This window comes from Microtus oregoni, unplaced genomic scaffold (assembly GCF_018167655.1).
Source record: "Microtus oregoni isolate MIOR12 unplaced genomic scaffold, Mior012 000010F_ref0000083, whole genome shotgun sequence".
Taxonomy (NCBI): domain Eukaryota; kingdom Metazoa; phylum Chordata; class Mammalia; order Rodentia; family Cricetidae; genus Microtus; species Microtus oregoni.
Genome location: NW_024543069.1, coordinates 44360684 through 44375136, shown reverse-complemented (window position 1 = coordinate 44375136; position 14453 = coordinate 44360684). Strand labels below are relative to the sequence as shown.

General features: G+C 40.6%; 1 protein-coding gene across 13 annotated transcripts in view; it reads left to right on the top strand.

The window, feature by feature from the left end:
* The window catches only part of Tnik (TRAF2 and NCK interacting kinase), a 440041-nt gene that overhangs the window by 373390 nt on the left and 52198 nt on the right, over window positions 1–14453 (top strand). For 7 of the 13 annotated variants that reach the window (XM_041658945.1, XM_041658944.1, XM_041658949.1 and 4 more), the window contains 2 exons: window positions 2863–2871; window positions 3902–4086. In XM_041658945.1, coding sequence (XP_041514879.1) covers window positions 2863–2871; window positions 3902–4086 — 194 coding nt within the window. The remainder of the gene's footprint in view (window positions 1–2862; window positions 2872–3901; window positions 4087–14453) is intronic. The other 6 variants (XM_041658954.1, XM_041658953.1, XM_041658951.1 and 3 more) reach the window with 1 other exon arrangement.

Below are 14453 nucleotides of genomic sequence, written 5' to 3'. Positions count from 1 at the left end.
TACACTGGAAAGTAGAGGCGGAGCTACTGGCAGCTTGTCCATACATTAAAAGGGCAGAGCTAAACATCCTACACCGGGCAGTCCTTCACAGTAAGAGGTCCCCTGGGCCCAGCTCTGTCACCCGTGACTTTCCTTCTGTAGCTGTTTTCCTGTTTGGATGACCCAGAATGAAATTCAAATAAGTCTTTAAACACCTTTTAAAAACATATTTTGTATTATTGGTAATTCAGTAGTTTAATTTTTCATAGCAATAAATCCCAAAGGTTGATATTAATTTAGCATTACTTTCTAAAGTACTATGAAATTTTTGCAACATTGTTATTTAAGACAACTTTTGAAGACAAACACCCTTTACCTTCCCATAACTGAATGTGTGTCATGAAGTCTGTGTGCAGAAGCAAACTCTGGGTGTGGAGGTTAGGTTTTTATTGGGGTAAAGAAAAATCTGAGCAATTCTAAAATCACCCATTGATGGGTTGAAATATACGTAATGATTAGTAAGCTGGACTCTTTTTCCTTCAGATGAGTCCACTGAAGTTAAGGGGGGGTGCACCCTGTGTCTCTCCTTTTGCTTTCCTAAGAAGGGGGGAAATGCAACACAGAAACAAAAGATCAGATTAAAATTCACTAATAATATAATGGCTCAACCAGTGCAAGGAAAACTTGAATCAGTTATATTATTTCAAACAAAAAGAGGGCAGGGAACCCTGATTGCTCTTCAGGCTGACGAGGGAGAGGGACTTGATTGGGGGAGGGGGAGGGAAATGGGAGGCAGTGGCGGGGAGGAGGCAGAAATCTTAAATAAATAAATAAATAGATAGATAAATAGATAGATAGATAAATAAATAAATAAATAAATAAAATTTAAAAAAAAAGAAACCCAAATGAGCATATTTTGAAGCAAGGCATTCTGTAGCCGTCAGATGAAACAAGCCCACCAGGATGAAAAGTTATGGCATGAAGAAGCTGAGAAATGCCTCGTCCAAGCCCCCTTTGGATGCGAGCCCCTCCTGCCTTCACAATAGCTCTGTGGGAAGAAATGGAGTATTTGGCCCACATCTCTTTTTTAGTTAATACGTTCTCAAATATTTGCTAAATAGCACTTCTATTCCCCCATTTTACACTTCTTAGCTGCAGGCTTGAGACAGCCAAGCAATAAATTACCATAAAAGGCTTATTATATGGAGGAAATTGGAGTTGTCAGAGAACAAAGTGTATGAAAATGCATCCGAACCCATCAGTGACAATATTGCATCATGTCTATTTCCTGCAACTTTGATTGTGTCCATTTTCCCTCATCGTGAGCATATGAGGAACAAAAGCTCAGCTAACCACTAAGGCTGCTGGCAATGGGAGATTAATTTCGTTCAAGGGCATTACTCTTGATTACTCATTATTGCTACCTTGAAATTTTCATTTGTGTCCCACTCTCCAAGATGTTGCCAATTAAACTGAAATAGATTCGCAATTATTTTTATGTTTCATGAAAGAGCTTTTTAATGACACAGAAATAAAAATTTCTGATTAAAACCAAAATTATAAATCAGATCTTAATTCTAAAGCGTTGATAAATAAAGTATTTAGGGAAATGTAGGTCATTTTAAAAAGTGAAACTTTCTTGAAATTGTTACTGGCTTATGGATCTACTTAATAATTCTAAACAGATTGGATTTTTTAAAAATCTCTCTGTCTTATCTTGTTCTGAACTGTCAGAGATAAGGAAGCCATGCCTGGGGGAAAATGTATCATTAATTTAAATAAGTCATAGCGGTAGTATTATATTTTACTCAGACTTTCTGATAGTAGAAACAAGCCTCTTTAAACCATATTCTCTCTTTAAATCATAATTAAGAATAGTTTTTAATATTTAAAATTTTAAATATTAGTTATTTTCATTGATAGTCTTACCTTTTTTTAAAAAAAACCTAAATATGCAATAACTGTGTCTAATCTGTCACTTTTGCTAGTTGGGAAGCTCACCCTGTCCTCCTGCTTTCCGAGTCTTGACAATCTGTCAACAGTTTGTCCCCATTGTGCCCATCTAGCATGTTCTTCATACACTTTCTGTTGATAGAGATACATGTATCCGCAGCAATCAAGAGGAAATACGCGGAAGGGTGAAAGCTAGCTATTAGCCTTTCCTGGTTTGGGTGCATTGCCTAAGAAACTAGAAATAAATGTGCGTAAAATTCTCTGTGTGGGGGGGGGGGCGGGGCTTTCCCCTTCTATAATGTTTTCTTCAAACATCGTTAAGCCTTTCGCATCCAACTCTCTATTCACTTTCACGGACGGCGGAGACTGGGGTTGTGTGTTTGAGGGAGTGTGCATGCATGGGCAGCCCCAGCAAGTGTGTGTTTGGGTAGAACATGCAGTTGGGATTTCCAGAAGCCTCCCCTTCATGGGACGTTCAGGTGACTTCGGGACATTAGGACTTTCCTTTTGAGACATGATATTAAAAGGAAATGATTCTGACTCGTTCACTTGACAACATTTCCTAAATTTTAGTGAAGCATCAAAGTGATTGCCCCATGAGTGTTGACCAAAACAGCGGTGCTTGCCATGTGACCGCGGTACAGCAATGCCATGGCATATGGGATTCTCAAAATTATAACTACCATTAGCTATGCATGTTTATCATAATCTTTCTTCTGATTGGGATTGAGCACTTATGTCACTGAGGTGACGTAATCATACATCAGGTGAATTGGACAAATACATTTCTGAACTGAAATAAAGAGAGAATATGGCCAATTATTTTTTGGGGGGAAAAATGTGGGATTTAGTCTTTTTCAATGAGTTTCTCTCTCCCTAACTCCCTGTCTCTCGCTGAATGCTCTGGTCCCCACATGGGCCCCTAAATAGGGAGAAATGGTAAGACCAATGTCAAATTGCTTCTTCCTCATCTGCATGCTTCGTGCCATGGGCAGTTTAACCCATGCAAAGTAGAGCGGCCATGCTTCTGCAGAACTGCCTCCCTCCGCCTTGCTCTGAAAGCATGCCCATTAAGGTAGTCAGACGTTCAGCACACTGTCTTGCACTATGCCTGGTGACCAAGTCCTGCCTCATCACATCCATAAGGCTAAGGGTTTCATCACACTCATGGAAAATGATCTCTTCCTTTGGGTGTTTACACATCATTTCAGCATTCTTGTGAGGGGTTCTGCCAGGTGACTGGAATTTAAAACTTAAAGATGAAAAACACCTGTCGTGCTGGAAGAGAACTGATCGTTTGTTTGTTTGTTTGTTTGTTTGTCATTCCTCTTGATTGACGTATTCCTGTGGCTCTAAATTTTAGTGACACTAGGATTTGGGGTGGGCTGTCATTTGATGTGGTACCTTTGTTCTTTGGGGAATGACTTCACACCAAATGAACCTTGGCAACTGTTCTGTTTTACAATTGCGTCTAGATTATGGTCCAGTAGCCTTCACGAGAGAGGAAAGGCCATCATTGGGGCTTTGGCGGGAATTCCACGATACTTGGGGAACAAATTTTAATGCCCTTTATTTTCCCATTCAAGTCTGAGGGTGACCAATCTCATCCTCTCAAAAGAGAAAGAAAGACAATATTTCTATGTATGCGCATGCACATGGCACAGCATGCACACATATGCACACGCATAGTCAGTCCCAGTCTGACACACACGTCACATGCACTGTTAGTCCTGGTCTAGCTATTGATTTTGAACAAAGTTTGAATTTATCTCATCTCCCGCCTCTTAGTTTCTCCACACAAACATCATTGTCTTACGTCCATACAGTAACTGTGTCTGTCACAGTTCTCTATTGAGCTTCTTCCTTTCTTTTTTTTTTTCTTGTTGCTTAAGCTGGAGCAATGACTGGCTGGGAGATACAGCTTTGGTTGCACCTACACTTCATGCACTTACAAACTTTTCTTTCATAGGACCTGACGGCATTAGCTAAAGAATTAAGAGAACTCCGGATTGAAGAAACAAACCGCCCACTGAAGAAGGTGACGGACTACTCCTCCTCCAGTGAAGAGTCAGAGAGCAGTGAGGAGGAGGAGGAAGATGGGGAGAGTGAGACACACGACGGGACAGTGGCTGTCAGTGACATCCCCAGACTAATGTAAGACATGATTGGTATTGTTGGTGTTGTTTTGAGATAGAGTCTGTAGGTTGTTCCCGTACTTTCCCTGAGTGTCTGTGCTTGAGCTATCCTTCTGTCTCAGCCTCAGGCATAGCTGGAACTACAGATACTTAGCACTATGCGTGGATCCAGACTGTTTCTCACATGAAGACCAGGAAGGGGCTGAGTCTCCAAACCAAAACATGAGAAATATTAGCTAAATACAAATCACACACAGGTCACTGACCAGTTGAGGTCTTCTCAGAGTGTAGTCTACAGCTGTCTCTCGGCCTAGCTTCTGTCACCTAGAGCATGAGGCACTGCTAGGCCTGTATATGCCCTGCCTGCCCATTTGCTATTGGATTCACTATCCTTTAGATGGCTCTTGCTTTTTGTTTTCATCTCAAAGACAAACAATATGGACAGCAAGGCCACTGGGACACATCTCTCCACCTGTAAATAAGAGAATAAGATCATGGGTAGTGATATTATAAACAGGAGACACATATTCCACCTACCACCATGGCCAACAATAAGCAAAAATGAATGCACATGGTGTCAGGTGTTAGCAACCCAATGAAATAATCAGGAGGCAAATAACCATTCAAGGACATAATGAGTATTACTATTTTTTAGCCCATGCTCTTCAGTGTCTCTTATTTGATCTCTTTTCTTTCTTTTTTGTATGTTTATTTATACATGTACATGTGTGCTGATGTTGACATGTATGCAGTGTGTATGCTAAACATATGTGCATGTCCATATGGATGCCGTGCTTCAGATGCTGTCCACCCCTTTTGAGATAGGTTCCCTCACTGACCTGGTGCTCACTGGCTCTCCTGCCTCCACCTCCTCAGTTCCAGAGGTACAAGTGTGCACCACTAGACCTGGCCTTCATGGTTGCATGGCAAGCGTTTCACTCACTGAGCCATCGCCTCAGACCTTGATTCTTTTTCCTGTCACCAGCACCTTCACGTACTCTTGTCAAATTATTTATGTTCCTATGTGTGTCTGCCTAGATTTCCCCAAATCATACTGGTTTTTACTTTTCTTTCTTCCCTCAGCATGAGTAGGTAGCTCAGTGGGTTTTGTTCATCAGAGTGGATTCTTGGGTTGGTTGTCCACATCCATTCTTTTTGCTTTTCTAACTCCTCCCAGAATACATATAAAGGGTCACTACCCTGGGTTGCCATAAGTTTGATGAAATGTCATGCTAACTTCCCCATCGTCACTCTCATTCCCCTCCATCTCTTCAGATTATCTCTCAGTATTGACCACCAGAACATGACGACTCTATTGAAAGATGTCGTAAGATCATAAGTATTGTCCTGCTTGATAGACTACAGAAGGACAGGGGTGGCCAGTCTTCAGAGGGTGCCACCCAAGCAGTTCTGAGAAGCAAATCCAATAACCATCATTGTAAATCCATGCTTGTGTTGGCTATTCAATTATTGACAACTATAAATACCCCAAGATATGATATTTTGAGACAAATTATGCTAAATTGTCTTATAATAGCAAATAAAATTGTTCTAGAGGCAGAACTACTAAGCCTGAGCATCTATACAAAACATGCTGATCATTGTTATTTTGTCTTGACTCAGCATTGTTCAGTTCTCCTAACCGATGCTTAAAGTTCTCTTAAACACTGGGCATACAATTGCTGGGATAATAATTGTGAAAATAAAAGAGTCCTACAATTCTCACTACAAGTTAAATCCTGTGCTGAGGAGCTTGCGGTATCTGGAGAGTGTGTACTTATAGTCTGCCTTCAAAGTTCTTCTTTACAGAGATAAATTATAAATGGAAAAATGCAAGGTAATCTAATCATTTGGGCCAACCACAAACAATTTGTGGAAAAGCATAAAAGAACTTTCTAAGCCCTTACCATATTTTTTAACTCCATGAATGCTATTTCCCATTCACCCTCTAAAGGAGAATTAGAACTTATTCTTCAGGAAAAAACATCTATTTTCTAAAATTTCCAAAATAGACTGCATTGTGCTTCTCTCTGCCATCTGCTCATCTGTCTATTTGGAAATCACCTACCCACAGCCTAGCCTGCTATGAAGAACCATCCATTTCTGTCCCTTCATCCCCCTTTTCCATTGCCACTATTTCCCCAGTAGTACTAAGTTTGAATGTCATAACTTGAGTCAGGATTGTTGGCATGTTTTTCTCCCTGTTGAGCTGAGAAAGTTCCTGAGGATGGGATAGTGGCTTGTTCATCTCTCTACTCTAAAGACTATGTTGTGTCTGGAATTGAGCATCTTTCCAATAATTCTCCAAATTAACCATGATTTAATCACACTGAGTCAAAATGGCAAGACCAGACCTATGGCCTGATCCAAAGGAAAGGCATGGATGTTAGTAACCTGAATAATAGTCAGAAAGACAGGTAAGTACACAGAATAGGACCAGAAAATCCAGGCAGAGGAGGACTTGAAAAAAAAACACACACACACAAGACTGCAAATGGTGCAAACATGCAGTTGTCACAGTAGAGGAGAATGTCTGGGTCAGAAACACCAGAGCAATAGTGTACACGTTAGCATGCATCCGTTGGAAACTGTTTGTATCTTGAGCCAGAGTATTACATGATCAGTGCTATGTTTGAGGGAGGGCATTTCAGTGGGACAATTTGGACACTGGTAAAGCCATTCACAGGATCTGTTACTATAACTCTGCTTACGAATGATATGCTAAGGCTACAGTGGAATGCTTACAGTGGAGACAAGACCTGATGTAGCTCTTAAAGACCTGGAAATTTTAGATAGATTGAAATGATTGTCTGTTGAAAACTATACACATACAGAAAAGGGAGACAAAGAGAGGTGTGTGTGTGTGTGTGTGTGTGTGTGTGTGTGTGTGTGTGTTGTATATTCCAGTTTGGTATGAATTATAGGTGTTCTTTCATGAGGATTAAGAACAGATACAGTCTGTTCTCCAACACGCCTTAGAAATTTCATACTATTAAAACTCCATTATAAACAGCTACTTCTATACACATTAAATGCTTTGGGGTGACAGTCTCTTTGTACATATTCTTACCGCCTTCATATTCTTTTGTTAAGATGGACTTTCAAGTTTTATGTTGTATATTTTTAGAGAAAATAGAAATACATTGTAACACAAGTCATTCCTGGGAAGTGCACACAGAATGAGCTTCTCAGAAATGGAGGTCCAGGCTTTCACACAAGCAGCCCTGGCTCCAGTGTTCAGATAAGAAATCATCCTAGTACGGTTTCATACTGTTGCGTGCCATGTAATCTGTAAGTTTGAGCTCCCCAACTAGTTGGTTGCATTTTGGAACACCTCCTGGTGGGATGGGGGGCACTAGGGAGTGGGAAAAAATAGCCCCAGAGCATACGTGATTACAACTGATGTAAGAGTTGTAAAGAACTTTTAATATATGTATATCACTAAAGTATATGATAGACATGGGTTATTATAGCCAGGAAAAGAAAAAGGTTTCTATGATAGCAAGAACAAGGTCAGTTTGCATCATGTGGAGCAAGCTAAAGAGGTACCCTTTGTGTCAGTGTGCTCCCTGCAATCCCAATCCAGGCTTCAGACTGTAAGGCGCTGGCTATGGGTTGACCAGATGGCTCAGTGATTAAGAAGCTTCATTGCTCTTCTAGAGGATGGAGTATAGGCCTGAGGCTTGCACCCAGTGACATACTATAGCCTGTAACTCCAGCTCCGGGAACCAACACCCTTTCCTACCCTCCCAGGCACCCACACACATGTGCCATACACTCACAAATACACGTAAATGAAAATATTTTTTAATAAAAAAGTAAGTCCAGATGGTGACCATGTAGTCCTAACACTATTCATTTTACCAGTCCCATGACGTCATCTAGATGACGAAAGCCACATAGCTTCCTTTTCCCTCCTTCCACTCTCCCTAAAGCACCATGGTTCCAGCCCGTCACCGGCCTCCTCAGCTATGCAGTGCCTCCTTTGAAGGCCTTTGCCCTCCCGTGCTTTTTCATGCTCTGGGGTGACTGGCCACACTTTACCCCTCATTCCTGCATTTACCCTTGTATTCCTGCAACCAATGATTGCCCTGGCACATTCCAGCCAATGGAAGCCTCCAGCGTCCCGACAGTCGCTGAGCCCTTTCCCAAAGCACTCCTTTCCTCAGAGCCACAGTCCCTACCCTCATCCCTGTCCCTTCGTCCAGCAGTCCTGCCTTGGGTCCCTACCCTCGTCCCTTCGTCCAGCAGTACTGCCTCGGGTCTCTACCCTCGTCCAGCAGTCCTGCCTTGGGTCCCTACCCTCGTCCCTTCATCCAGCAGTACTGCCTCGGGTCCCTACCCTCGTCCCTGTCCCTTCGTCCAGCAGTCCTGCCTTGGGTCCCTACCCTCGTCCGGCAGTCCTGCCTTGGGTAGGAGTGATCCGCAGCATCCCTCTGCTCTGTGGAGAGTAAGTGCTTCAGCCGAGCAATCGCACTGTGCCAGGATTTTCTATCCACTCCCCTCTGCCAAACCAAGGACCTTTCAGAAAGCAGGTGCCCAAAAGCATGTATTGAATTGAATTGAATTGAATCAGTCCCTCCAGGAGCACTTTGACAAATCCAATTAGAGGGAATTATTGTTCCAAACCAGTACTCTAATTACAGGAAATTTCCTGTATTTTTTTTTCATCTGAATCAGTGGTAGGATTTTATTGCTTGTTTTGACTTAATTTGTCTTTTACAAACTCCACAGGATTATGGATAGCTAATTTTTCCCACCCAATCTCTATACTAAGAAAAATTATTTCTCGAATAATAAATAGTTAACACAAGAAGAGGCGATATTTGTTGTTTTAGCCATAGTCATTTTTGGGTTTGGTTTTATTTTTTTTTTTCTCCCCATTCCTTTATGGTTTCTAAGCATTACTCTTTTTTAGTGTAGTTGCGGTTTGATAGGAAAATCAAGGTGACAACAGAATCCGGTGTTGGTGCCCCATCACGTTGTCTACACAGTCCTAAGGAGGATGTCTTGTATCCGCATTGCCTGTGCTACATGAGTGAGCAGGACTGACGTGGATTGGTCAGGATGGCTTTGACCCTCATGGCCTTCTCTTTCACCATGTTGAATTTAGCTGTCACAACTTCTGACTCCTCCTGGCTGGGACAGTTTCTCAGCCTCTATTTCTGTTTGGAAACAAGTGTTAAAGATTGATTAGGCATCTTGTAGAGTGTTCCTCTTTGGAGATTCCACAGTTGCTTAGGCCAGTGCCTTCGCCCCCTTCCCTCCTCACTGAAGTGGCTCACATAGGTCTAAAACAGATTTTCTATTCCAGTTTGCATGCTTACTGGAAGCCTTTAACGTCATTTTAAATTTCTAATTTTTAAGTTTCTTAGATTTATTTATTTTATGCATAAGAATGCTTTGCCTTCATGTATATTTGTGCACCATGTATGTTCCTGGTGGAAATCAGAGAAGGGTGTTGGGTTCCCTAAAACTGGATCTAGGAATGATTGTGAGTTACCATGTGGACACAGGAAATTAAATCCCAGTCCTCTGAAGAATCTACAAGTACTCTTAATTACTGAGCCATCTCTCCAACATCAACCAACCCTGATTTTAAGTACATATACCTTAGAATTGATTCTTTGCACTACAAAGCCCTATGGCTATCTGAACAGAATGATTTTGCTTTTCCCATACTATCCACTGAATTTTCAAAACTTATGTTGATACATCATAGTGAATCCAGTACCAAAGGTACCTTTTTAGATGACAGAAGTTAGCATTGGTTGCCTAATATATTTAAACATGTTAATAATTATCTTTATAGCTAGTCACTTATTAATGTACAAAAGGCCTATGTTTTGACAGAAATCAAAACTCTGAATAAAATTTCTACTAGGGACACTAAGAAAAGCCTTCCAGTCATATACTGAACACTCACTGGGTGCCTCTTGAATGTCACACTCGTCACACAATACCAAGGACATACACATAGAAGAGATCTAAATCATTGAAGGACCATGTGTGGATGCAATGTAGAGATGAAGAGGTCTGTGTAGAAACAGTGGGGAGGCATCTTAACTGTGTTAAAAAAAAAATGTGCTCTCTTAGGGAAGACAGAGAATAAGAAAGAAGCAGACTGGGAAACAAGTCAGACAAATCACCAAGGGTTTTGTCATATAATATGCACAGAAAACAACTGTACGTTAAATATTGCTCGAGCTAGATGAGGGTAGGATTTGCTTTTAAAATTCCGTTAGAGACGAGGGCCCAATAATACCTTGAAAGCCTTCTGAACGTTGGAAAAAAGAAAAGATCAGTTGTGCAGTGAATTTGCAGGAGAAAACTGCCATTAATGAAAGAGAGGAAGCCACCTTCTTTTGGTCACTTTAAAAAAAATCAGAAAAGATTTGAGATGTGTTTAGGAAGCACAATAGGAAGGGCCTAGGCTGGACAAGGGGAGAACGAGAGGGAGGGGTCCAGAAGGGTGAACACAATAAACCAATGGTTTGAAAGTTAGTCACTCAGATAAATACTACATGAGGAAGGTCATGACCTCACCTGCTACTCAGGTACATAAATATCCGAGTGGAAGTAGAACACTAAGTGATTGAGTGAAGAGGTTGGATGTATTTGTTTATTATTGCAGGATAAATGGGTGAGCATAATAATCAAGACCACAGATTAGGGCATGCTAAAAGATTGCACAAGATGAAGCAGAGTGACAGAGACCTCTTGCAGTTAAGAAGAACCCATGAAGGAAATGGGAACAAAATATAGCTACTGAAAAGGAAGACCAGAGAAGGGTCAGGGAACAGGAGGAATAAGCACCATAGACTCAGGCCTGCTGTGTTTACACAGGTCTTCAACCCCCGACTGGAAACCGTGGGCTGTATTTTGTCCTTCAAAAAGAAATGTGTAGGTTGCTGATTTGAATGTGTAGAGAGTCTTGGGAATTGTCTGCAACCAAAAGCTATTACATTATGTTGAACACACGGTGGTGGCGTAGCACATGTAGAGGCAATTAATATAAGAGGCACAGAACCTAAAAATACATATACAAAATGTCCATAACCGAATGATCCTACGTAGCAGGGCTGTCTAGAGCTAGCTAAAAGGAGTTACTTACCATATTAGAAGCAAATTAAGGGATAAATACAGACTGCCTTTTATAGCATCTATAGGGAATATTGTTGATTGAAAGAATATAAAATATAACTTGAAATAGTCTAAAATTGGTAACAGATGAGGCGGTGCTGTCCCAGAGAAGTCAAAGTACAAACGTTGACTCAAGCAAAAAAACAATGTAGTCTCATCTAAAAAATTTTAGCAAATATTAAAAATAAGAAGTGGGTAATGGTGCACATGATCTATCTGTTATTGACTAATAATTGACACATAAATCTTTTCTGTAAGATTTAAACCTTTAAAATAAACCTGTAAAAATTAACTTGGTAGAAGTGATCACATAAGCATTTAAAAGAGAATATTGACAAAAGAATTATTATAGTCTTTACTATGAAATTTACATGAAAAAAATGGACCAATGATAATTATTTGACTAAAATAATAATGAAATTTAAAAAGGAGAGGATTAGCTAAATGTATAAGGAGTTCACTGAGAATTTTCTTTGGTAGAAGTAGGTTTTAAAATACCTTTTTAATGAATATGTATCCATATCCATACTTTCCATGATTAAAATGTTTGAATAGAATCAGAACATTATCAAGAATTGTTTTGTTATTAGGGGGAAGTGAATGAGAAAAGGAAGGGAGGGGAGAGGGGAGATCGACCTCTGGGGCAGGAGTAGCAGGAGAGAAGAGAGAAGAGAGAGGGAGGGGGACAGATAGATAGACAGATGGAGACAGAGAGAGAAAGAGAGCCATTATCAAGAATTAAAACTGAAATTAGACTGTCTGTGATCATAGAGACCCTGACCTGACAGTACCAAGCTGGCAGTGGTCCCCAATCTCAGCCTCACCCTGTGGTAGTAGCAGAGAATGCCTGATGGACAGAGGGGGGACAAGTGGCCCCCCGGAGGCCTTGATAAATACTTGAATATTGATCTTTTGGGTTCCTAACATCTCTTGTCAGAGACCAGCTTCTACAAGTATAACACCTACCAGGGTAGAAAAATAGATAAAGAGAATGAAGATATGAGTGAAAATAATAAAACAGAAACAGGATAGTGTTGGGAAGGAGCTCCAGTGAATACTGAAATCCCTGTGTTTAGTTTTCCATACACTCTTATATCCAATACAACAGGAGGGAAAGCCAAAGACTGCTTTAACATGATACATGGACAACTAGAGCAGTTACTTCCTTCAATACTGGAGACATCAAGTCACTCATTCTTGAGAAAAGCATTCTGCTGTTTAGGCAGTGAACCCACCCTAGACCAAGTATCCTGAAGGCAGCCACTCCCTAGGTCAAACCTCCTAATTCAAAAGAAGGAGCAGAAGTCTGCTTGAATTCTGACCTGTGGTCAGAGTGGAGAGGATCTACCTGGATAGGCCATTTTAATGTCCAAAATACCAAGCAACCACACCCTACACACCGACCAGGGTGTGTAGCCACACTTGTTATTAACAACTTTGAGCAATCTCAAACTCTCTGACCTTCACACAAGGTAGAATAGGCTCACATTTTTTGGTCTCCATACTCTCTGAAACAAGAATTTTAAGAAAAAGAACAACACAGGTTAGATTAAGTTCCAAAGAAATAAGAGAAGAAGGCTTTGATTTAAGATCTACTTGACTTACCAATCTATTAATATGCCCCCAAATGACCATAACAATGGCTTCCCCGTGTTTGGGAACGTGGTTAATATTAATAGTTCCTTCTCTGAAAGTAGGTTTTTCAATTTTATCCCAAACACATCAATTCTCACCCATACTTGAGTCCATTCAGTCCTTTGCTCCAAGTGAGAAACTTTAAAATATAGGCCACACTGTCCATTTTAGATCCGGTTTTACTTTCATCATTTTGATTCTCTCCATTTTGGATGAGAGTCCTTTTTCCGCTCCTGACTTCAAGCAGTCTGACACTGAGCCACCCTAATCCTTGGCAAGAGTTCGAACAGTGTGCCTGCTAGTGGAAACCTAGTGTTATGTCTTGGTTCTTGGTTCGATTACATCTTCAAACTATCATCATATTTATGAAACTACGGACAGGTCTGGTTCATTTTTGTTTGTGTATAATTTATCTTATTTTTAATTAAAATTTAATTGCATCATTTCCCCCCTCTTCTGTCCTTCTCACACCCCCTCACTATTCCCTCTTAAAGCCATAGTTTCTTTTTTTTGTTAAATATATATGTGAATTAATGAGTGAACCCAACCTGCTGATTCTATGTGGTGTTACTTGTATGATCTTTTTAAGGCTAACACTTGGTATTAGATAACCAATTAGGCAATCCATCCCCGGGAAAGACTAATTCTCCCTTTCAGCAGCTGTTAAATACCTATAGGGGTTGTGCCTTGTGAGATTTTCCCTATGGATACTGGAATGTCAACTGGTGGTTCCTTGTCTATTTTTTTTTTGTTTTATTTTATAAGACTGGGTCTCACTGTGTAGATCAGTCTGGGTCTTGAACTCATGGACATCATCAGCCTCTTTCTCTTGAATGCTGGGATTAAAGGCATGTGCCACCACTTATCAGCAATTTTTAAATAGATAAAAAGAATTAAAAGACTAAAATGATAAATGTTCTCCAAGTGATAAATAATTTCTTGATACCATTTCACATTTTAAAAACACATTTTAAATTAATCAATTGTTAAAACAGCAGAAAGAAATCTATAACAATGAAACCCCTAAGTCTTGAACCCGCGGCCACAGCATCTGCTTGGTTCTCCACTTTCCAAGTTTGTCCGCCAAACAATTTGGGTGCAAGGGATAAAGGATATTTATATTTCTGATCCTCTGAGTGAAGCTCAGATGTGATGGTGTTTCCCTTGTTGAGCAATGCCACTGCTCTGCATGGCACAGGGCACATGGAAAATGCCATTGTTTGTGCCTTAGGGGTGGTGGTTGTCACCACCCCCCATACTACCTGTGCGCTCTGTCGCCTAATCCTTGAAAGTTCTCCCCTGTGTCTGCTAGCATACTGGTGGGTCTTGTGTGGATAGGTCATCACATCCTTAGATTACCGTTGAGCTCTGGGGGAGTACATAACACAATAGCAAGGCTAACCTGGGAATAAATGTACACCAGTATAGCCTGAATATAGAGATTTAGGAAAGCACTGAGTACTGTTTGAGTTTAGCAGACTAGTTCATAGCTGACCCAGTTAACTGCCATTGGAAGTAGCACAAATCCCCATTTGTTAATGATTCGTCTTTGTATTCCATGCTACATACTAGGTATATACTGTCTAGATTGAAAAAAAAACATGGATA